This window comes from Rhinolophus hipposideros (genome assembly GCF_964194185.1).
Source record: "Rhinolophus hipposideros genome assembly, chromosome: 19".
Lineage (NCBI taxonomy): Eukaryota > Metazoa > Chordata > Mammalia > Chiroptera > Rhinolophidae > Rhinolophus > Rhinolophus hipposideros.
In genome coordinates this window covers 43,409,066-43,433,381 of record NC_138065.1, presented here as the reverse complement: position 1 = coordinate 43,433,381, position 24,316 = coordinate 43,409,066, and the positions used below count along the sequence as shown (strand labels likewise).

Sequence of the window (24,316 nt, the reverse complement as noted above, 5' to 3'; positions counted from 1 at the left end):
TGGGCCAGGCTCCTAGTCCCACAGCACCACACCTGCTTGAGCCTGCCTCTGGGGAGAAAGAGTGCCTTCCCCTGCAGGGCTGATCAGGGCCTGCCCGCTCCGGGTCCTCCATGACTCGGGGGCGCCTGCCCTGATGACCTTGGCTGCCATCTGTGAAGGTGACTGCCACTCTCCCCCTTGCTCAGTTTGTTTACTCCAGGTGCCTACAAAGCCCTGCTTTTCTAATCAGTGGAGAAACCAGCTTTGTCTGCCAGGAACCAGAGCAGGGCAGCTGATGGGAAAACAAAAAATACCAGGTCCAAGTTGAGGGAGAGAAAGGAAACAGCAAAGCTGGAATATGGCTTAGAAACCTGGGGCAAGGCCGATCCTGGAAGCATCAGGCCAGCTGCCGGGGGCCGTCCCGCCTGCCCACCAGGTCTTGTGACAAATGCCCTCCGACAGCCGGGGAAGCACAGCTGCCACTGGAAGGCTCTGAGCGTGCGGGCGAGCAGCCAGCGGCCCCCGGCTGCAGGGGCGGCTCTCCGGGCTGGTAACCTCATTATCTCTGCTGTCGGAGCAGGAGCCCCAGGGAACACAGCTGCTCTCAGCAGCACATTGGAGGAGCTGCCTGCTCGGGAAGCTGTGCAAAGGGAGGCCTCTCCTGCCAAAGAAGGCTTCACAGAGCAGCAGGCCCGGAGACCATGTTCACGTTGCTCCAGTCCACCCTCCTGCTCCCAAAACTGTGCCTGCCCCCGCCAGGGTTCACGGGCACAGATGGCGCCTTTCTTCTAGCAGTTCTTTTTTGTTTCACCCCTTGGGCTCCAAAGCAGGGTTAGGTACAAATCATAAGAAAAGGAGAGAGAGAGAGAGAGAGAGAGAGAGAGAGAGAGAGAGAGAGAGAGAAAGGTACGGAAGGAAGAAAGGGAGGGAGGGAGGGAGAAAAAAGCCCTAGACTGTCCAGAGTTTGTCCAAGGATCTCCGAAGGCGGCCTCAGAGTTGTGCCACTCATGTCAGTCATCTGTCACTTGCAAGGCCCCTTTCTCAGGTGACATGCGGCGTGGGTAAAGCATGGCGTCGGACAGGCTGCAGCCTGAGATCTGGGCCCTGCTGAGTGTGTCCCTGCTGAGCTCTTCCAGTGGGCCCTCCCTGGTGAGGACAGCCCAGCGTATGTGACAGTGAGGACAGGAGCAGCCAAAGAGAATGCTGAAGTCACCTCACAGAGTGTGTCTGACTCTAGCCACAAACATGCGCAGCCAGCCGGCCCTGGGACCCAGGAAGCAGCGGAAACAGGATATGGGAAGGATGCTGGAGGCAGTGGGGCCGGCTGTTGCCTGCTCCGCTCTCAGTTGCTGTTCGACCTTGAGCGATGTGCCAAGCATGCCTGTCTGCTCCGGAAGACCCTCATCTGTCAAGTGGAGAGCACACCTGCCCTCGGCCAGCCTGGCTGGGAGCGCGAGCTCTGCGCAGAGAAACGTCTTGTCAGTCAGAGGCAGTGGGGCTGCTGTTACCGCTGTGACCCGCTGTGGGCTGTATGTCACTGTCTGGGAGACAGCTTTGAAAAAGGGCTGCTGTCATTTTCTGCAGCTCTGGACTGGCCGGGGAGGCAGCACACATGTAGGTGGTGAGGGCTGGTAGAGAACCCTTATTATTATGAAAAATCAAGCCATTTGCCGACTTGGTGTGGGTTCAGCTCAATTTCTCTCGGCCCTCCATGGATGCCTGGCGGGTTTGGATTGGGAGTGAGGTAGAAAAATAGCAGGACTTGTAAAAATGTCATTCCCCCAAGGGCCCTGAGTCCTTGTTTCTGTGTGTGGGGGGGTGCAGGGTGGTGCTGGGTGAGCTTGAGTGGGTATGTGTGGGTGCAAAGAGACAGAAGGAATGAAGGAGGTGACGCGTGTAAAGACCATCTGGCTGGGCACAGGCCCAGCCCAACAACCCAGGCCCTTTTCTCTCCCTCCCCCCAGAAAACTCCCGCTGTCTGCCCAGGGAAGGAACAATAGAATAATATGGAGACTCCCCTACCCTTTTCTAGACCTTCCTGGGGTCTCTGCCTTTGGTCCCTGAGCAGATGTCCAAGATGGGCCAGCTCAACAGCCTTGTCCAGAGTGGCTCAGGGCCAGGCCCCAGGTTGGGTGCCCTCTGTGTGGAAGCTGGACGAGGACGGCTGCACATGCAGGGCTTTTTCTGGCACAGCCATGCCTAACACTGTTAAAGCCCTCCTAATCCATGTTATTTTCTTCTACTCCCTCCCCCACCTGCTCTGGCCTGTGTGCCACCCTGCAGGACCTCTGGACCCAAGCCGGAGCCCGTGCTGAGGAGCCCCAGGCATGAGGAAGCCAAGCACCTGCTGCAGCGTGCCCGCGTGAAAGCCAGGACCCGGCCCCTCCGTGCCAGCCATGATATCGTGCCCACCATGGCCCAGGGCAGCCGGTGAGTGGGGCCTGGGCCAGGCTGGCCTGGGAGGGCTGCGGCAGGGAGAGGAGATGGGACCCAGCCCAAGTGGCATGGCTCACTCCTCTCTTCTGCCTGTGTGCATGTGGTTCCCACATCAAGCACTTGCTTTAGCTCAGTGAGTGGGTCAACACACTTGACTGAGGTACTGAAGATTCGAAGGTGAATAGAACATAATCTGAGCTCCCTGGGGAGACGAGGTCACTGTCTCCAGGGAGAAAGACAGGCAAACAATCAGTACAATTCTGTGGGCCGTGGTGTAGGAGAGGGAAGAGGTATGTGCAGGGCTGGAACCCCGAGGCTCCACCTGGAAAGGACAGGGGTGGCTTCTAAGCTGGGGCTTGGAGGAGATACAGATATTCGCTGGGCAGATGAGGGAGGCCGGGGTGAGCATCTGGGGCAGAAACCATGAGCAGAAGCACCATGCTCAGGAGTTCGGCCAGGCTGGAGCCTGAAGGAATGCTGGGTACATGGTGTGAAGGCCAGAGAGCTCCCTAGTGGCCAGTCATGCGGGCCTCCAGGCCAGCTGAACAATTGGCATGTCTCCTGCAACAGCTAGTACCTACTGAAAGGTTTTCAGGGGCTGGGTAGCATGATCACATTTGTGTTTTCAGAAAGCCGTTCTGGCTGCAGGGATTGTTGCATCTGGGGGCTGGGGGCCAAGAGGGGGCTGCACCGTGGTCCTGGTGAGATGTGACATGGAGGATGGTTTGGAGATAAGAGATTGCCAAGAGCCAGAAGTAAGCAGGTTTAATGAGGCAGCAGAGAGGTGGGTAGGAACCAGAAGACTCCGGAACTAGGAGACTGGGTTTGAATTCTGTCTCTGCTACTTATTAGCTGTGTGCCTTTAGGGAAATCTCAGTGCCTCAGTTGTCTCATCTTCAAAATGGGAATTGTAATAGTGTCTGTATTACAGAGTTGTTGTGAGGGTTATATGAGTGAATATTGGTAAAGTGTTTAGAACAGCACCTGACACATAGTGAGTAGTACTCTATGCGTGTTACCTCTTAATATTAATTCATTTACAGTTGTCCCCCCTTATGGGCAGGAGATATTTTCCAAGACCCGCCGAGGATGCCTGAAACCTTGGATTGTACCAAACCCTACACAAACTATGCTTTTTCCTGTACATGCATAACTTTTCACTGAAGGAAGCACTCTGCGGCTTCTCTGGCATATCTGAATTGGCATATCTTGCCCTTTGGGGCCATTATTAAGTGAAATAAGGGGTACTTGGACACAAGTACTGTGATACTACGACAGTTGATCTGATAACTGAGACGGCTACTAGACTCCTGGGTGGGTTGCATGTGCAGCGTGGAGACGCTGGACAAAGAGTGGATTCATGTCCCTAGTGGGACGGAGCGGGACGACATGAGATTTCATCCCGCTACTCAGAATGGCGCGCAATTGAAAATTTATGAATTATTTGTTGCTAGAACTTCCCATTTCCTATTTCCAGACTGCAGTTGACCTCTGGTAACTGAAAGGACAGAAAGTCCCCACAGCTAAGGGGGAACTACTGTAAGGAACTGGATGGGGACAGTGTGCGAGGGGGCATCCAGGAAGCAGCCCAGGTTCTGACTTGGTGTCTAAAGGGTTGGTGCGGCCTTAGCCAAGGATGGAAGCTTCGGTGCAGGGCCAGGCGTTGGAGGGGGTTGCCCAGAGAGCATCCACTGGAGACCCTTATCAGGCAGTTGGATACGAGGTCTGTAGAAGAGGAGCGAGGTCAGAACTCCAGACGTGGGCATTACCCTGATTTCGCGATGCCAGAGCCAGAGGTGAGGGTGAGTGCATCAGGGCTGAAGAGATGGGAAAAGACCAAGTTCAAGGATACTCAGACCAGCACTTTGCATACATGGCTGCTCTCTGATGACATCCCATCCCCATCGTGGTGCCTGTTCCATGTACGGGGCCCCGCAGGAACCACTTACACCTGGAGGTCACCACACCAGAGCTGGCACACCTGGGCCTGAGGTGGGACTGCCAGCCCACACCAAACTGCACCGGGCTCAAGCAAGACCACTCATCTGAGTGGCTGACAAAACCCGTGGCTTCCTTGGCACGGTGGGCCTGCCGGGCCTGCTGGTTTCCATCACCACCCGGCACGAGAGGGAACGAGTACTCTGAGTGGAACTGAGCCATCTGCTCTTTGATGGGAGTTGCTCGACCCACTCCTGAAAGGCGGAGGACCCGCACAGCACCTTTGAAATGACCCTAGCATGAGCAGAGGGCGGCAGCCTGCCTCCACGTCCAATGTCAGTGTGACCTGAGGAAACGGGCTCAGGAGACCTGATACCCTGCCTGACATGCCAGACCAGGTGCCCTTTTATTTCCACATTTTATGCCTCGTCTCCCTCTGGCTGGAGGGCACTCCTTAGGAACGGGCATGGCTTCTTTGCAGGATCCTAACTGTTCTCTGCATGTAACGGGGCTCAGAGCCTTCAACTTCCACAGAACCCTCCTGTTCCCCTGTCGATAGGAATGTAGGTTGCGTTGGGTAGCCTCAAAATAGGCAAGCAGACCGGCCAGACAGATCTGATTGTAGACACTTACTCTTGGACACTTCCTCTTCCCCGTATCACGTCAGCAGCTCACAACAACCCCAGTCATTAACCTTAAAGTAGGTTCCCCTTTGCCAGGCTGTCCCCTGGCTGTAGAAATGCTATAGAAATGCAAGGTGACCCACTTTAGCAGCTGCTGTGTCCAGAAAAGAATTACTTTGACTTGGCAGCAGTGATGAATCCGGAGAGGGCAGAGCTGAAAATCACTGCCAGATGCTTGCTGCAGATGCTTCTAAAGGTTACGTTTGTCAGATCACCCTGGAGAGCCACGCTGAGTTAACATGGAGATGCCACACAGGCCCTGGGCCTGTTAGATGCAGGAGCTCCCCACCCCCATCCTCCCCAGCCTGGAGGCATCACTGCTTCCAACGAGCAGTTTGGTGAAAGGTGATGGAGGAGTGGGGGCGGCAGAGCCCTCTCCAGAGGCCCTCTTTATCCTGAGTCTGGTGGGGGTGGCCAGGGCACGTCTGAACAGACAGGCAGGCTTTTCCCCAGCGGCAAAGGGGCGGCAGGAGCTGTATTTTCTGGAAACAAATCCCCGTAGATATCGAGCAGCTCTTGGAAGCACGTGCTCATGCTGTTTGGGGGAGAGGCACCCCTACTCCAGGGAGGGCAGGACAAGCATGTCAGCACGATGCAGGGCCTGGGAGGTGACACCCTAAGTGCCATTGTCCTGTGCCAGAGTGGCTGTGTGAAGACTGGGTCGCACTTATTGTGTGATTAGGACAGCATTGCTGCCGGAAGCAGGCCTCCAGCAAGGGGCCTTCCCATCCTTCCCGTAGGGCCACTCGAGTCCAGGTTCTGAGCCAGACAGAATCCTGCCTGGGAGGGAGGAAGGCCTCAGCCCGAGAAGCTTGGCGGGGGGTGTTTGCTCACTGCTGAGGTGCCTCATTTGCTCCGCATTTGTCCTCCCAACCCCCACGGCACCTTCATGCTCTGTCCCCAGCCACAGTGCCTCCCAGAGCAAAGGCTGATGCCAGAATGTGGGGACTCTTCCTAGCCCAGCAATCTTGTTCCAGCTGTTTCAGGACCAGAGTGTGTGTGAGGAACTGGGGAGGGGCAGGTCCAGGAAGGGGGTGTGCGAGCTGACAAGACGAGCCTCCAGGGCATCTGTCACTGTCAGAATTGTGTCTACGAAGAGAATTAGGAACCCCAAGTGAGAGCAAGAAACCCTGGCTTCAGATCCCACACAGTCGGTCTCGCACACGCTTCCCATTAAACCTTTCCCACAAATTCAGTATTGCCACAATTCATTACCCGATGCCGTGATGGCCAGGTCCCTCTCCCTCTCTCTCTCTCTCTCTCTCTCTCTCTCTCTCTCTCTCTCTCTCTCTCTCTGTCTATATATATATGTATGTATCTCCCTCACACACACACTCCATGAGGACTTTGATGTCATCCTTCTGTAGGATCCTGAGTTTAATAATGTTTCACCTTGAATCAGGCTGAGTGGGCAACGTGGCAAAGACAATAAGGACCGTCGCGATGACTTTGTTTAGCGCTGTGTCTCAGGATCAGGATGAGCTTGTAGGCTACTCGGATTTGCTGCCTGACTCCCCAGGAACCTGCTTTGGGGGTGTAGTTACTGACTGGCGCCGCCTAGGGTACCTGTGTCCCCTCCTTCTGCCTGTGACCTCTCTCCTCCTGTCTCCCCATCAGAGATGGCGGGAGAAGCGCAGCCCTGGACCGCAGCACGCCCTTGGCCTGCAGAGACCAGCTCCAGAACGGCAGCACGAGTGACTCCTCCAGCGGGGAGTCCAGCGGTGGGCAGCGGCCCAAGCGGGGCCCCTCCCCGTCCCACGTCCGCTTCGAGGACGAGTCAGCCCGAGAGGCCCAGTCCCGCTACCTGGAGCGGCTGCAGCAGCGCCAGCGCCAGGTGCTGAGCCCCGCGCTGCAGACGGGCGGCCAGGGCGCCCTGCGCTCCAAGCCCGAGCTTGCAGACTACGTCGCGGGGGGCCTCCCGCGCAGGGACGCGGGCGAAGGGGCTCCGCCCGGGCTTGCGGGCCGCCCGGACCAGAGGGCCCTCCCGGCGCCGCCGCCCGCACGGGGCAGCCGGAGAACGTGCAGGGCCTGCGGCAGCTGCATCGAGGACCGGCGGCCTGTCCAGGGGAAAGCAGCCCCCGGCCCCAGGGTCCCCCGGGAGCGCGAGGCCGCCTCCGGGCTGGAGGGACCGCCGGCGGAGCCCCTTGGCTCCCGCGGCCTGCGCGCCCCGGTCAGGCCCCTCCCCGCCGGGCAGGGGCTCCGCGCCGAGTGGCGCCGGGCGACACACGTCGGAGACTCGCTGCGCGCAGAGGAGGCGGACTCGGCCCTGGACAGCACGGACACGTCGGACGGCTGCAGGACCGACGGCGAGGAGGCTGCGCCCTCGCAGCCCCGCAGCGCCCGCGGCCCGGCCCGAGGCGGCTCCCGGCCCCGCGGAGGCCACAGGTGGCCCCGGAAGGAGCCGTCCGCGAGCCCTCGGGCCCCGCACCACCCGCCTGGCCCTGGTCTCAGGGAGGTTTCAGACGAGGCAACAGAAGGCAGCGGACACACGCCCGAGGGGGCTCTGTGCCCCAGCGAAGACGCTTTCTCTCAGCTTCCCGCGCAAGGCTCAGCGAGGGCCTCCCTGGGGACCCGGTGGCAACCAGGACCAGGAGTGGGAGACCCCGGTTCTCACCCTGTGGGTTCCTGGGCTCCGTTCAGGAAAGCCTGTGCCACCACCTCATTCATGAAGCTGGCGTCCCCTGGGCCTGACAGACAAACCCAGGTTATTGAAAGTCACGAGTCTCTGGAAACGGTGCCCCTGCAACAGAACCACGAACTGTCTGCCCCCCATCAGGCCCAGCAGCCAACGGCTGCCCTGTCTCCTGAAGGATGGGTGCCATCTCCTCCCTCCTCCCGGAACACCACCTCACCCGGGTCTCACGGGAAGGCAGCCCTGGCTGGGCCTCGCAGGCCAGGTGACCAGGGAGAGACTGTGGACAGCCCCCCGTCTCCTTCCAGAAGTGTAGTGCCCCCGGCCTGTGAGCGCAGCCCCCCACAGACCGGGTCCTGCAGCCCCCACGTCAGCCAGCCACTGCTGACCCTGTCCACCAACAACTGCAACAACAGCATTCCTGGGAGGCCGCAGGAGCCCTGGGGAGGCGCCGTCCGTGAGGGCGGGGTGCTGCAGGGCACCCGCAGCCAGGAGCCGGAGGCGCCCCTGGACAGCTGCAGAGATGGTAAGGGGCTGCCCTGGGTCTAGGGCAGCCAGAGAGCAGGGGCCCCAGGCCAGGTCTGTGGCCTCGCACACTTTTTTCTTACCTTTCATCTTCATAGATGACATAGCCACGCACTGCTTTTAGCAGCCCCTTGGAGCCCCCCAGAGAAGCCGGCGAGGTCTGTGGGCTGGGGCTGGGTGCAGGGTTCAACATGAGCCCGTGGAGGCAGAGCGTGGGGAGGCAGTGGTGACGCCTCTGACCCGGGGGGTGGAGGGGTGTAGAGAAGCTTCAAGCTCCATGGCTGCCTGAGACCTGGGCTGTGAGAGAATTTAACTACGGGCAGAGCAGGGAGAGGCACCAGCTCCAGGATTTACTATGTGCTTAGAGCAGTAAATGCCATATAATCACATGTCTGGGGCACTTGCCCTCAACATCTGTATTTTCGTTCATTCATTCATTCATTCATTGAGTATTGACTGAGCACCTGTTACATGCCAGGTACCATACTCGGCACTGGAGGGAATGAATGCAAAAGTGAATTAATTCAGTAGAAGTCCTGCCCTTGAAACCGTCTGTGGCCAGGTACTGACACACTGTTCAGAGGACACAGTACCCAGCAGGCAGAGCTCCCACAAGGAGTGTTTGGGTTATGGTCTGGTGCCGGAGCCCTCCCGGACCCCTCGACCCTGGCAAGGATGTAGGATGTCACCTCTGCCCTTGGAAGGGGTCCTCATATTGTGGGCAAATCCCTGATGTTGTGACAACTCGGCCACTCACTCTTAGGCAGAGGTGACAGGCCTGCCCCACATGGCCTTGCCTTATTGTGCCCACAACTCTGGCAGCCCTGGGGCTGGGGTGGCTCAGGAGGGATCCAGGGCTTGGAAACAGTGTAGGGAGAGGGCAGAGACGACAGGCCATACTGACCTTACCGAGGGTGTGGATGCCCCCACTCCCCCAACGTGCTGGCCACCCCTCCACGGCACACAGGCACACACACTTTCCCTCTCCCTCCTTCGCTCACATAAACCTCAAGGAAGCAGGTCGCACCCTGAGGTCCCTCCCCCTCTGCTAAGGTGTGGTTTCCTTCCTTCAGTGGCTGTAGGCTGGCTGCTGGCGGCCCCCAGCCGCTTCCTGGGAGGTTTCTATTCTGAGAGCTGCTGACCTTTCTGGGCAGCCTGGCCTTCACCTCCCGGGGCCTAGAGTAGAGGCCCAGGTGAGGCTCCTCCTTTCATTATTAGCCAGGAGGTCCTGGACATGTCACCTAACCCCTCTGCACTGCAGGCTCCCCTGATGTTACCTGAGGAGAAAATAGAACCTGTCTCCTAGGAACTCATGAAATAATCTCTGTGGAGGGTTTAAAGCATTGCGTAGTTCATCATGGATGCCCAGGACTACAAAATTTCCCCCTGCTCCCAACTGTGTCTCTTGATATAGGAGAGACGTGGCTTGTCACAGGCAGCCCCTTCATTTCACAGACGTTTACGAATCATCTACTGTATGCCAGGTGCTGTGCTGGGGTGAAGGGTTGACAGCATTAAGACCCCGTCACTGCTTCGCGGGTCTCACTGCTCGCTGGGGGCCTCTCCAGCTTTCTCTGGCTCTTCTGCCTCTGGATTGGAAATGTTCTGTCTCCCGATCATGACGTGTGAGGCTGGGTCAGTGACACGGGAGGTCTCTGTCATCGTGGCAGGAGGACTCCAGGACTTCCTCCCCTCCACAGGTGTCGGCACCATCAGCTCAGTGGCTATCACCCTCTCCCTGTTCTCAGAGGAGCCAGAGTGCAGCCAGGAACCAGAGGGAGACCTGCAGAGGACAGAGCTGAGTTCCCAAGGGCCTGTGTCATCCAGGTGAGTGACAAGAGCAGCAGCCCTGACTGTAGGGGGTGGGGCCTGGAGACTCTAGGTGAAGAAAGGGCCCTGTTGGAGTGGTCGCACGACTGACCTTACTGCTCCCAAATCCTCGCATGGTACCCCTATATTCCTTTCTCAACCTGTTCCACTCTAAGGTACTTGGTTATTCATGCACCGAACGTTTGTTGAATGGCCTCACGCTCCAGGCGCTGTGCTGGACGCAGCTGGCCAGCCAGTCCCAGCCTTCAGACGCTCCAGGATCAGGTGACCTGTGGGTGGGGCTTGCTCCTGGCCCTGGGCTTGGAGACAAGCAGACGCTGAGGAAACAGCCCGCATTTGCATTTCCATTCTCTCCTACGCATGCGGTCTGAGCCCCTGCTCTGGGGCCTCAAAGCCTGGGCGAGCCAGTCCCCTGGTCCGGGCTTCCTCCTGTCTGCTATGCACCATTCCTGGTGACATGTGGCCCAAGGTGTCACCTGCACTGAGAGCCAAGGCCCCATCTCCAGCCCTGGGTGCTCCCCAGAACTTGAGACCCAGCGTGTCCACTAGCGTGTCTGAGAGGACTAACTGAATTCTCCATCGCTCCTGACAAAACCTTTTCCCCCAGCGAACACAACACTGTCCACAGCATGCTCACGCCCCAAATCTGGGTGTCCTCTTGGCTGCTCCCTCTTCCTTCTCTGCGTCTCTAACCCCCTGGCCAGTCCTCTCCGACTCCTGCATCCAGCTGTACCGCGTTTCTCCTGGTCTAAGCTGCGTCCCTTCTTTCTGTACGACTCTAAGAGGCCACGTGCCCTCTGCCCTCACTCCTGCCCCCTCCAGTTCCTTCTCCACACAGTGACGGGGTGATGGGGTGACAGCATTAAGACCCCGTCAAATGCTGTCAAAGGGATTTTTCTAAAACCTTCATTAAATGATGTCATTTCTCCTGCTTGAAACCCTTCCGTGCTTTTTCCTCTCGGAATAGAATCCAAACCCCTTCCCTCAGGTCACGTGCTCAGTGTGGTCGGGCCTCGGCCTGCCCGTGTGACCTCACCTGGTGCCTCCTTCCTCCTTGCACATTACATCCAAGTCCTAGTGGCCTGACCCCGTTACGTTCTTGGGCACCGGGCCTCTCCCTGCCCTAGCACTGTGGTGCCAGCTGTTCTCTCAGCCCGGAATTCTCACCTCCTGGCTTGGCAGGACTGGCCTCTTCTTGCCATGCAACTCCCCGTTTAAATATCATCTTCTCAGAGAGGCCTTTCCTGGTCGACCTGTCATTGTCTGCTTCCCCACTCAGCAGTCACTGGTGGTTTCTCACTCTGTTTCCTAGTCTGCTGTTGATGAGCTCCCGAGGAAAAGGACCTTGTCTGTTTTGTTTACCACTTACCCACATTGTTTGCCACATGTCCCAGTGCCTACAAGAGGCCCGGAAGAGGTTCTCAAGAAATAGTGAATGAACAAGTGAATGAATAAATGATTGGGTGACTCCACAGTTGAGTGTGACACCAAGTGTGTTTTCTGAGCTGTTCTCCCTAAAAGCTACCCAAGCAGAGTTCCACGGAAGCCCACTCGGCCTTTCTTTCTGCAGCCTGGCTGTCACTTCCTCCACAAGGCATTGGTGCTGGCCCACCTGGGGCCCACGGACCCTTAGATGCAGCCCGCCCTCATCTCCCCCAGCCCTCTCCGACCCACCTCACGTCCACCCTTGCATTTCAGAGCACTACCGGGGGTCAGTGTGAGACCCGGCCCACCCTCAGCTGTCCCTTCTGACAGGAACAAGAAAAGCAGCAGCAGCGTCACCTCCACCCTGGGGCTGAAAAAGTTCTTCTTGGCCCTGGGCCAGGGCACACGGCCCAGGTTGGGCAAGTCCCGCAGCTGCAGTGTGGAGCAGCTGCAGCCCCCGCTGCCTGGCTCGGCTTCACACACCAGCACCCCCAAAGTGAAGAGAGCCCCATCGTTACAATACCTGCATCTGGTGAGTCCTAAGGGCCCAGCCGAGGGGTGTGTGAGGCCAGTGATGGTGTAGCCACCATTGGAGTGAAAGGAGAAAGGAAGCGCACAGGAGGCCCGTGCCAGGAGGCCAAAGTGGAGAAAAGGAAGCTGCTGGCTTCCCTATAGTTCATCCCTGAGGCTTGAATTCCTGTGGACACCGTGGGGGTAGCAGCATTCCATACTTCTGTTCTTCCACCAGCTCCCCGCGCCTGGGCTCATCTTAGATTCTTCCTTCAACTCTGCCACCTCTACCAAGACCTGGAGTCTACTGCCTGGTCATTCTAGAACCTTCTTCATTGTCTCAGTGACTCTTAGTCTAGCACAAGTCATTTCACACCTGGATTATCTCAACGGCCTCCTGACTGGCATCCCTGCTGACCTGAGCCCTGTCTTTCCCCCCCGTAGCTCCCCGAGTAGTCCTTCTGATCAGCAAATCTGGCCTTGCCACCGCCTTGCTCAACACTGGCCATTGGTCCCTCATCACCCTCAGATAAAGTGCAGATCACTTGGCAGTGTTAAAGGGTTTCTGTGATCGGCTTTCATCTCTCACCACTCTCCTTCTAACACTTGATCCCAGTTATCCTTGACCTTGCAGTTCTGTAATCAGGACACACATGTCTAACTTTGAACCTTCACCTGAAATGTTTCTCCCACCTTCCCTACCTGCTAATATTGGCTCATCTATTGACTCTTCAGCCATTGCCTCCTCCAGGAAGTTGCTTCCAACCCTTCCTTGGGCTCAGCTATGGGCCTCTGCTCTGTGTTGCCATCTCATCCTGGGCTTCCGTCCTTCGTGGAACTTGTCACATGGTATTTTAATTGATTTTTGTCTGTTTCCCCTCGTTGGAGTGTGAATATCTGAGGAAACACCACTGATCTTTGTGTTCCCGATATTTAGTACGATGGCGAGTATAGTAAATGTACTCAGTACACAGTGGGAAGGGGTGAACGCAGTGCGACCTTCCCACATGCAATAGGGCAGACCAGCAGAAGCTCACTGACTCTCAGCTAGCTTCCTGAAAACCCTGTTCTATTCCAGGTGTTTTCAGGTATTGTTTGTTCTTCTATTCCCTGCACCCCTCCCCTGGGCAGAACGAAGTAGGTGATTATGGTTTGGGGCATTGGAGGAGAATGCAGGCTGAATGGAAATTCCACTGGTTGTCTGGCACCAGAAATACTACCTGGTACGTGGTCAGTGCTCAGTAAGTATTTGCTGGATGGATAAATGGAAGGCAAAGCGATCATAAGCTGGGAAGGGGAGCCTAGACTGACACTGTGCTCCAGGAACCCACGTTCCTCCTGACATTAATTCGTCCCTGTGAGTCTGCGCCAGGGCACCCAGGTGCACTGCCCTCAGAGCTTTGGTCTCTGTAAACCCCTCAAGGGAAGTGACGATGACATTAGGGTAGTGGAGGAGTGGGCAAAGATAAGAAAGTAGGCTGGCCGAGACACGGTGGGAGCAAGTGCAGGAGGGCTGAGCAGTAGAAAGAAACGTTCAAGAACTGGAGAAAGACTCTGTCTCACCCAGAATGTTGATGACAGCTCAGGGTGCTGCCAGGTGTGTGTGTGTGTGTGTGTGTGTGTGTGTGCGCGCGCGCGCACGCGCGCGCACATGGAGAGGGTAGGCGGATGGTACAGCAGTTTGGTTTTCATTTTGCCCTCCTGAGTGGGCAGTGGCCCTGTTCTCACACACAACTTCCAGGGGTCATGGCTCTTTGACCTTTGAACCGGCATCTGGAAGGCTCTCTTCCCCTCTCCGCTTTCCCTAGGGAAGGCCTGCTTGTTCTTCGGGTCGGAGTGATGCATGACTTCTCCCAGGAAGCCTTCTTAAACTCTGATACAAGTCAGCCCCCTCCGAAGTTTCTTGATCATATGCTTTACTTCTTTGGAGCGTGGATTCCAATCATAATAAATGTCTTTAATATTTGTTTAAAAGGCTGTTTCTCCTTGCCTCCGTCTTCATCACTCCCACCTCCCATCTTCAGCGCGACCTCCTCATTGGCTCAATTTCTAGCACACAGATCTGATCTTGTAACTCTTCTGATTAACATCACTCAGGGGCACCTCAGCAGGCCATATGAGGTCCTCCCAGGGCTGGTCCCCAGCTCCAGCCCATCTCTCATCCCCGCTGCAGCCTATGACCATGAGTATGTTCCGGAACCTTCCATGCTTTCTCTAGTCACTCCATGTCTTTGCATCTGCTGTTTCTTCTTCCTGGAGCACCTTACCTCTGTCTTCACCTGGAGAGTTTATGTGTCAAGCCCCACTCAGGTGTCAGCTCCTCTAGTGTCCCCAAACGCCCTAAGCCAAGCAAAGTCTCTCTCTGCTTCCCTGCACCTGGTTCGCGCTTTCAGCCGAGCACTTATAACTGCACTTCGGGCCTTGACCTTACCTGTGCTCACCTGCCCCCATCACTGGGGGAACTCCTGAGGTACTCACGTTTTGTCTTTTCCATCTTTTTATTCGGTGTTTTAAGGTACACACTTAGATAAAAATTTTTGAATGTGAGTGATCATAAAAGAATCACAAAACAATATTTAGGATTTTAACTCTAAAATTGTAGTTATTTTATAACTTGCTTTCACTTTTTTTCTTAACGAGACAATTAGATTTTCTTAATAAATGAGATAATTAGTATTATAGTACTAGTAAGTTGTTTCAGCCAAAAAAAAAATAAATGAAGGTTCAGATCACCTGTGTAGGCCCATCTAACTTGAGTAAGTTATGGACGCTGTTGGACGCTTTGAAGTAATGACAAAAACTACCAATACGTTTTTCCAGGGCCCTCAGGTTCATGGTTGGGGTCAGGTCAGGCCCTTGCTGGGGGCGCTTTTCTCACCTGCAATATTGAATCTTCACCACTAGGTGTCACCCCCTCACCAACATCGGAAAGCTGCCTCCTTTCAGAACCTCCATTCTCTGCTGAGCGGCAAGGTGGACCGATCCAGCGTCTACCTGGTAGGGGAACCGGGGGATGACAGTGCAGCTGGCAGGTAAGAGTGGACAAGTGGTTTGGAGGATGAACTCAGGGTAGACAGTGGAGCTGTAAGCTTAACTCTTTCCTGCCTCAGCTACATGGCCCTGAGTGGGGTCCCATTCCGAGAAAGGGATGCCAACTACCTGACCCTCGGGTGCCACAAGAGGCTTGGAGCCCGTACCTCAGTGCCCTTGCCCTGTGCGATTGAGCTCTGAGAAGGTGAGGCAGTGCTAGAAGGGGTAGAGTTGGAAGGTTTGATTCCTCCATCCCTCTCCTATCTGATGACATCTTGAAATCGGAACGTTCAGAGAGCTTCTTAGCCCAGTTAAAGATCCAATTAAAGATCCAGAGACAGAGACCCCAAAGAGGCCCTTGACCTGTGAGCCGGCCTAAAGAAACCCCACCGTCTCTGATGAGACCCTTTAGGCTAGCTGCCATTACCCAGGGCTCCATGGACAGATTTCAGGGGGTCCATTAATTCCTGGAAATTTTATACAAAATAAGAGCTTTCATCAGGTTCTCAGAGAGGTCTCTGCACCCAAAAAGATGAAAACCCACTGCTCTTGGGCGGGGCGGGGCGCTTCTGATTCTGTAGTGGGCTCTGAGGGGCCTCCAACGGCTGTGAGAAGCAGCGTCTCAGCCCTCACAGGCTCTTCATGCTGGTTAGGGGTGTGGTGCCCAGGCGGCAGCACCGCCAGCTGAGAGGCAGCAGTCATCTTTAAGCCAAGGAGTGGCTGGGGCCCAGTGCCCAGCCCTCTTCCCTCACTCTGTCCCTGGTGCCCTTGCAGGTTAGCCAAGGCCCCACCCCGGCGTGCCCTCAGCGTGGAGGATGTGGGTGCCCCCAGCCTGGCTCGCACAGTGGGCCGCGTGGTAGAAGTGTTCCCCGATGGCACAAGCCAGCTGCAGCTACAACGCTCCCCGGAGGGCACTTTTGGCTTCTGTGTGGCTTCAGGGAATGGGCGCCGGGACTCAGGTACGTCCCCTCCACTTTCTGGGCTCCACCGACCTGGGTCCTCAGCAAACCAGTGGTGCCTGTGGCTGTGGTCAGAGGCGAGTTCTGGTCTTTGGCTGAGCAGTGGAGCTCTGGACTCGGAGAACCTCTTACTGAAAGGACTGCAGTCCTCCCCACAGGGGCTCTTTCTGGAGTCACAGGCTGGGGCTGCCGGAGGGGGCAGCTGCCTGCAGGCTTCACTCCACTGCCCCTCTGCTGTGTGCTGACGTTCTCAGAGTCAGAATCGGGAAGGCCAGCTCCTTCTGGAGAGCGAAAGGAGACTGTTTGTGCTTGCCAGTTCTCACAGGCGATCCCTTTGATGTGGCTGATGTGTTTAAACGGTTCCCCCTCAGCTGCTGAATGTGTCTGGGCACGTGGAGTGTGCCTTCCTGTCTGTGCGTCCGGGTCCCTCCCTCAGGGCTGGCTCCTGGGGGTTATGTTCACATGCATCTGGGCTCCCAGCCCTGGCAGGGTCAGGGAGAGGCTCTGGACATCCTTCTGCGCTCGGGCCAGATCTCAGCTGTCCTTTACCCGAGGTCTGAGCTCCAGAATCCACCTCAGGGTGAGGAGCCCTGAAAGGTGTTTCCCAGACCCAGTGACTAGGGATGGAAGATAGGTATGCTAGAGGCGAGGAGGAAGAGAGGAGGAAGAGAGGAAGGGAGAGACAGGCACAGAAGGACTGGTGCAGAAGCCTGTCCTGCTGGGCTCTGCCAGGAGGGCGTAGTACTATGCTCTGATCTCTGGGATCGGTTCTTTCACCCGGAAATGGATCTGCCTGCTGCCAGATTTGCAGATTTCAGCCAGTTCTTGCCTCTGTTCCCTCATTCATTATTTCAACAAACAGACTCTGAGCACCTGCTAAGCATTGCCAATACTGGGGACACAGCAGTAAATGGAACGGACAAACCCCTGTCCTCAGGAGCACGCATGCCAGTGAGGGAGACAGACTACTCTGTGTAATACATCGCAGTGAAAAGTGCAGAGAAACACACAAATGAAGCAGGATAAGGACCCGAGGGTAGTGACTGGGGGAGGTGCCCGTGGGGCAGCTTTCCTGAGCAGACGCTGGAGGAGGGAGGAGCCATGTGGTGTCTGGGGGACAAGCATTCCAGACAGAGGGAACAGCCAGTGCAGCGGCCCTGAGGGGTGGGAACGAGCTCAGCCTATTGGAGGAGCTGCCTGCGGGCGGGTCAAGCTGAACAGAGCGGTGAGGGGGAGAGAGACAGAGCTGAGCTCAGAAAGGGGCTTCACACCAAGTGAGGGGAATGGTGGGGCTGGGAGCAGAGGCCGAGGCGCTCTGATTTACACTTTTAACAGGGTCACTGGCTGCTGTGTTGAGAACAGACTCTATTGGGCTGCAGGTGGAACGAGGCAGACCAGAGTGAAAGTTATTTCAATAGTCCAGGGAAGACAGGATGTTGGAGATGGTGAAACACGGTTGCATTCTGGTTGACTTGAAGGTAGTTTGGACTCAGTTTACTGATAAATTTTCTATGCGTGTGAGAAGTAGAGAGGAAAAGTTTCTCCCACTTTGCACCTCAGGAGGGTACAATGTCCGTCCTCACAGGAAGATGGCATTTGTTGACATATCTTGATTACCATAAAGCACCCAACAAGTGTTAGCCACCTGCCTTTTCTTAGCTTCCTCTCTCCTTGGGTGAGGGGAATAGGCCCCCAAAGAGGCAGCACGAGGGCCTAGAGTTAGACTACATAGCACGGTTTATACTCCAGCACCTCTGCTGGCTGTGTGACCTTGAGCAAGTTACTTAGCCCCTCTGAGCCTGGCACTTTTCTTCCCTTCCCTCTTCAGAAAGAGAATGTATTTGGGGAGCAGAACTCCAGACGGGTACCTGCATGGTCTGCGTCACTTGTCAGTGTGAGATCATACACTCTGCCCTGCCATCCTCCCCAGAAGTCCCTTTAGGCCCCCTTGAGGGCAGTGGGAGCCCCTCCCCCATCACCTGTCATGGAGTTCTGATGAGCAGGGGTCTGTAGTCGCCAAGGGCTCCTTGGTGCACTTGGGCTCTGCCCTGGCCTGCTCCCTGGGGTGCCCCTCACCTGAGTCAGTGTGAGCTCTTCCCTGTCCTGCCCAGGTGCTGTCCTGCCCCTGCTCCTGCAGCTGGCCGCTGGCTGTCACACAGAGATCCCCCTGCACGTGAAACGTGGCTGGTGCTGGTGCCTCCTTGTCACAGACTACCCTCCAGCAGCCGAGGCGTGTTTCTCCTGGGCCTCAGAGGGGCTGTGAGCGGGGGCCATTTGGTCCTCGCTAAAACATCAACATGTTGGTGCTAATTTGCTGGCTACCACATCCAACTCGACAAGCATGGGAGAATGGCAGGCTTTGCCTTCTGCTTCTGACTGAATGCAACACAGAGATTGTACATCCTTAACAAAGGCCACTTCCCACAGACAATAAACACCTACAATAGCAATCTCTCTGTCATATTTTTATCATGACTTGCAGTTGTGAAGCCTACCCGAGAGTCTCCCAAAATGGCTGACATAACATCAGTGTCTAGTCTAGCTCTGGCTGCTTTCTTTTGGGTTTTCTCATCGTTCCCCACCTGCATTTCTTGCTGTACAGCAGCCATTTTTGCAGACTCCACCACTCCCCACCTTACTTGCCCTTCCCCCCATGCCACCAATGTGCAGACAGGGCAGGCAAGCAGTTCAAACACTCAGACAGAAGAGGTAGCAGATAGGGCAAGGGCTGGGAGAAAAGTCTGAGCAGCTGAGATGGCAGATATGTCTGGTCGGGCGGGAGACAGCCATGCAGAGAAGGCTCAGCTTGGCAGGGAAACACATAAAGGGCATTCGACAGCTCAGACCAGGGACAGGGAATGTGTCAAAAGATTGGATTTGCTAAACTCAGAGCTACAAAGCTTCAGGTGCCTTGGAGGAGATTTCAGTGCGCTTCCAACCCAGAATTTCAGAGGGTGGGCTCTGAAAAGCTTGACTTCTGTTGGACTGAAAAAAGGACCTGTGGGGCTAGGTGGACCAGAGAGATGTGTTAAATGGCTTCAAGCCAGAGACAGAAAGTGGATGAGATGCCCGTTTGGGTCTCTTCTGCGGAAGCTGATTCTAGGACGAGGTGGAGAGTAGGCATGGGCCGCTGCTTAATGTGGAGGGAGCCAGCGAGCCAAGCCTGGGCTGGAGAGCAGGGAGGGTGTTAAGGAGGCACCAAGCTACCCAGTGTGTGGCCAGGAGAGGCTGGGGAACCAGCCAACCCAGCCCACAGGCCCCACAAAGCCTGTTCCATGGATGTGGGTTCCCAGAGTCGGACCCAGGAAAGGAGAAGTGGGTTCTCTCCAGGATCTGTCTGCACTTTAGAGACCCAGGAATGGTCATACTGGCCAAGCAGGGCCTCCTAGAGGCAGTGGATGGGAGAGGGTGTGTGTGACAAAAAGAAAAGTGAGCTACCATGACTGTGAATATGAGGTTGGACTTGTATGTTTCCTGGGTTTTTGCCCAGAGGCCTCCAAATTGCATGTGAGAAACCATAACCGAGGAAGACTGAGGCCAGGGCTCGTCCTAGACAATACCATGGAGCAAACCAGGTTTGGATTGGCCCTCAGCACCCCGGGGATACCTTCCCCCCACTGTAGTGATTTGGGGGCAGCCATGGAGCTCGTTTGTGGGTGCCCCTAGCACAGTACCAGGCACATTGTAGGTCTTTTTCTCAGTTTTTAAACATTATTTTCCTCCCTATTCTGCAATCAAAACTCATCTCAGAAAAAGCTAAGATTAGCTCCTTCACACTGGGGTATACATGAATAATAAGCTAAAAGCGTTGTTTGCATTAAGGGCATTTTAACAGAGAAGATGGAGAAAGGAAGTTCTACCATGGAGGTGGGCACACTATATCTATGTATAAAGCCGGTTGTGGTTGTGAGGGGAAATGATGAGAGTGTGTGTGTGTGTGTGTGTGTGTGTGTGTGTGTGTGTGCACGTGCGCGCGCTCTGTATGAACACCTGCCCCCTTTCCCCCCCAAAAACAGCACCCACCTGGTCAGCATGCCAGACATGCATGTCTTTACTTCATGTGTTAAATTATCCTGTTCTCCTTTGCAGGGCTCTACGTGCAGGAGATGGCCGACACGAGCACGGCCAAGCTGTACTCGGGGCTGCTGGGGGTGGGGGACGAGATCCTTGAGGTGAATGGAGCCAAGGTTGCAGGGCTGGGCTTGGCTCATGTGCAGGAGCTCCTGGCCCACGCGGAGAGCCTGTCACTCCGTGTGCTGAGGCAGAGGCCTGTCCCACGGTGACCCAGAGGGGCTTTGGCCGTCACTGTCACCCCTCAGAAGCCACGAGCCACCCCAGGGAGTGTGACTGGGAAAGCACTGCCCAAAGCTGCTGGAAGAGCAGGGTGGCGGCACGATGTGAACACCCTGGATGGTGGCTGGGGTTTTGTGATTGACCACCCTAAAGAGAGGGAAGGAGCCTGTTTGCGTATTTCGTGTAAGGATGTTAATTTATGCAGAACCAGGGAAAGAAATGTGGGTGTCCATGCCTGAGGTGGTGTCCGCAGCTTCCTGCACCTTTGCTGGCAGGGGGAGGAAAGATTCAGTAGATCCTTCTGTTGGTCCCTGAGCTTCGGTTGCCTCTCCCCCAAGTCCCATCCCACTCCTGGTCAAGGGCTCCAGCAGCTTCCCACACTCCAGAACCAAAGAAATGCTGGGCCGTACTGACCCGGAGCCTGACTTTTTCAGTCTCATTTCTCCCAAGTCCCATTTGACATCTTTGCTCTTTTTCTAGAAATGGGCAAAGTGTCCTGGAGTAACAGCCTTACAGCCACTGACCACCCATTCCAAACCAAAAGTTAGGACATGTGGTCTGTTGTGAGAACATCTGAGATAATATTCTGGTAGCCAAAATATTAAGAGCTTTTGTGATATATAAGGTTGAAGAAAAAAGTGAAACAGAGACCAATTTCAGGGAAGTGCTGCCGTGGCCAGTGAGACTGACCAGACAGCCTCGTCCCCAGCACCCTGCCCTCGTTCTCTACCCAGAGCGAGGCTGAAGCTACCAGAGCCTGGCCACGAAGGCCTCTCTGCCTCCTCTGTCGAGCTTGGACACTGGGCTGTAGCTCATGCCAGGCTGTGCCCAGCCACAAGCTCTCTGCGCAGACTCCCTGACAGCAGCTGTGGGTGGCCGGCCAGCAGGGCAATGGCATGGCACAGGCCAGGGCGATGGGTTGTCCCACCTGGCCACTTCCTCTCTCTAGGCTTGAATACTGCCCAAAGGGTTAGGACTTTCTGTGAGTGGACGGCTGTGTGTCAATCTTAAATTATTAAAAAGCAAAGCTGAAACTTCTTCCATCCTGAGTTGTTACATTCTGGGCTGAACGCTCACTTGACCTTCACTAATCATGGGCAGGGGCCTGGAGTGGGGGAAGAGGAAGGCAGACGAAAGTTCAGCATGGGCTGTGTTGGGCATCCCAGAGGAGAAGGCTGAGGAGGCACCCAGGGTTGGGGTGACAGCTAGGGTAGATGCAGAAGCCTCCAGAGACAGTCCTTGGGCTGGGAGAGGAGCCTGAGCAAAGTGCATTTATCAGCAGGAGACAGAATGGAGCTACGGGGACTTGAATAGGTGCAACTAGTGGGGTGAAGTGGGCGGTTCAGGGCTGTTTTAGAATTTGGCTGGGTACAGATTGTGGTTACACACATACACCCTTCAGAGTTGGGTTAAAATGAGTGTTGCTGCAGCTTTCAGGGAGAAAGTGACTGAAGGAGGCATGTGGCCTAAGGGAAAGGTGATGGGAAGGGCCAGCAATCTTGTGGAGTGTGTGTGAGTGAGTGTTCTCCCATCCTAGGGTCTTATCCTCAGGAGCTAGTTAAAACCCCTCTTTACTGCCCCCGCAGGCTAGGGAGGAGGGCGGGGCCCCCAGACCCCCCCAGCACAGCAGGATGGGGAAGCTGGGCTGACCTGGGCTGGAGCATAAAGGAGGAATGCGGAGGTTCTAGCAAGAGAGCAGAGAGGCCACAGGAACAAGTATTTGGGCCTTCGGGATGTGAAGAGGGTACCTGGGTACCTCACAGACCAAATCATATAAATGGCCCCATATTGGAACAACAGGCGTGGGGAACCCTTGGTGGCTCCAGTACCCCGATTCCTGGCCTTGTGGTGTTGACCCAAGAAGTATACCTTCCAAAAAGGACTCCTTGTGGTTAACAGGTTCCAAATTGATAACCAGAGCCTAACAGCCATTGTTTATAGAGGCCTCTCAGACAATGCAGATCAGAGAAGAGGCACAGACTCAGGTGCCAGACCTCCTGCACTGAGTTCCTGCAGTCTGAGCCAAACCTCATAAAGGAGTTCCTGGAATTATATTTCAACCAATGGACTGAGACCTACTCCGTCCAATGGGAACTGCACAGCTATATTCTTATTTGCATGTTCACTGGCCAATCAGAGCAGCTCCATAACGACCAATCAGAACATGCAATTCTGACCAATCCGGACAGTGCTATTTGGACCAATCAGACTGTACAAACTTGGATTCCTTATTTGCATAGAAAAGGACCAATCAGAGACTGGGGAGGAGACTTTTCCTATAAAAGGTGGCCTCAGCTTTATCTTAGTGTACTTTTGGTGTCTCTCAGAGGTTGTCACCCTGCTTTGCAAGCTGTTGGTTTATAGTTTCTTCTTTTTCTTTTTTCTGATACCAGACTGGTGGCAGCAAACTTTTGTTGACAGAAGTCGTGAAGCTTGAGATAAATTTCATGTTGAAAAAGCTTTCGGGGGCTAAAGGCACCGTATTTACTCTGTATTAGGAGGGCTATGTGCCTTTCCAGCCCCGGCTGGGAAGAAATGGGGGCGCTGGGACAGGGACAGGACAGGGGAGGGTCTGGAAGGAGTACCGCGCTCCCGGGCGCAGGGGGCCAGGCCCTTGACGCATCTCAGTCCTTAAAGCCGTCCTGCCGGGTGTAGCCTGTGGACTGTATTTGAAGGAACGGAGAAGCAAGGAGGGCACCAGTAGTAACAGGGCATTCAGACCTGGGCTGTGCGAGTCGGGCCGCTCTTCCTACCACAGCCCCCCACGCGGTGCCGGGAAAGTGTTGCTAGGAGGGCGTGCAGGGGTGAGGCGGGCATGGGAAGGGGGTAAAGGGTGAAGCGAGCGGGCGGTGGAAGGGCGACCCGGGGGCACTCCGGCCCTACTGTGTGACGCCGACCCGCCTTGCTCTGGTTTCCAGGAGGCAGCAGAGGCGCTTCCTGGGCTACAGGGATGCGGCCGTGGTTCCTCTGCGGGTCCCCGTGACCGTCGGTCTCGGCTTCCGGGGGGCTGCTGAGCGGGTCCGCCGGCGGCAGCACGGGGCCGTCGGCGATGGCGGGTCCCAGAACCGGGAGCCGGGCCGTGTGCCCGGCCGCGGCCTAGGGGCGCCGCTCAGCCGTCACCGTCACCGTCACCGCGCGGCCGGGCGTGTGCAGCGCGGGAAGCCGGCACCTGGCGCGCGTGGGGGTGGAGCCTGGGCGTGGTCAGGCCTCAGCTGAGGGAGGGAGGCTTCGAAGGACGTGCGCCCACGCGGGTTTACTAAGATGAGTGGGAACTGGCGGGATGGGGGTGGGGAAGGGGGAGGACGAGCAGCCTGTGCACGGGTGCGGCGTTTCCTGCCCGCGAACGACCCCCAACCCCACGGCAGGGCCCGAGGACTCTGCGTGTCCGCGCCTCACTTCACACGCGGAACCTAAACGCGGCCTTCGCGGGACAGAAAGGGCGCCGATGTGGGCCGCAGACGAGTCGGTGTCTGTAGGGTGACGCGTGGGGGCAAATGGTGACGGCGCCTCAGAAGCGCGCCTCCCGGGGTCCTGGAGGAGGACACCCCCGGCACGCCTGTTTTGACTCGTTTTCGGGGACCCCTCGCTGGCGGACGGGCCTCTGCGAGGCGAGAGCGTCCCCTGGGTAGGGCGGAGGGGGACCGAGGTCTGTCGCAGGCCACGGCCAGGGGCGACTGTGGGCGGGCAGCCGCCCGCACCCACCCGCCCTCGCGCCCGGTGTCTGGCCGCCGCGTGGGGGCGCAGATGGGCCCCGGGGCGCGCAGCGGGGCACGGGCTGGGATAGAGCCGGGCTGGGTGACCGGGAGGTCACACGCAGCGCCCCCCTTCCCCACAGGACACCTTGCTGGGCGCCGGAGGCCGGGACGGCGACACCTGGCTTTGTCCTTGAGGGAGGCAGGGCGAGCAGGCGGGCGTAAGGCGGAGGGAACAGACTGGGCACTAACGGTGGCGACACCGTGGTCTTTTCAAAGCTGATGGTGGCGGCGGCGCGCTGAGCGCTGTCCCCGGTGGAGCCCGAGTTGGCGACAGGGGTGTCAGGGGAAGAGCGCGTCGTGTCGGGGGCACAGGGGTGGGAG

The 24,316-nt window shown here is 56.5% G+C and overlaps 1 protein-coding gene across 5 annotated transcripts in view; it reads left to right on the top strand.

The window, feature by feature from the left end:
* The window catches only part of KIAA1614, a 30,957-nt gene extending 9,674 nt beyond the window's left edge, over positions 1-21,283 (top strand). Inside the window, exons 4-10 of one of the 5 annotated variants that reach the window (XM_081026704.1) lie at positions 2,263-2,409; positions 6,654-8,194; positions 9,942-10,020; positions 11,722-11,980; positions 14,863-14,990; positions 15,763-15,947; positions 20,037-21,283. In XM_081026704.1, coding sequence (XP_080882830.1) covers positions 2,263-2,409; positions 6,654-8,194; positions 9,942-10,020; positions 11,722-11,980; positions 14,863-14,990; positions 15,763-15,947; positions 20,037-20,230 — 2,533 coding nt within the window. In that variant the 3' untranslated portion in view covers positions 20,231-21,283. Of the gene's footprint in view, positions 1-2,262; positions 2,410-6,653; positions 8,195-9,893; positions 10,021-11,721; positions 11,981-14,862; positions 14,991-15,762; positions 16,308-20,036 lie in introns of those variants that run through there. The other 4 variants (XM_081026703.1, XR_013991783.1, XM_081026702.1 and 1 more) reach the window with 4 other exon arrangements.
* The last annotated feature ends 3,033 nt before the right edge of the window (positions 21,284-24,316 follow it).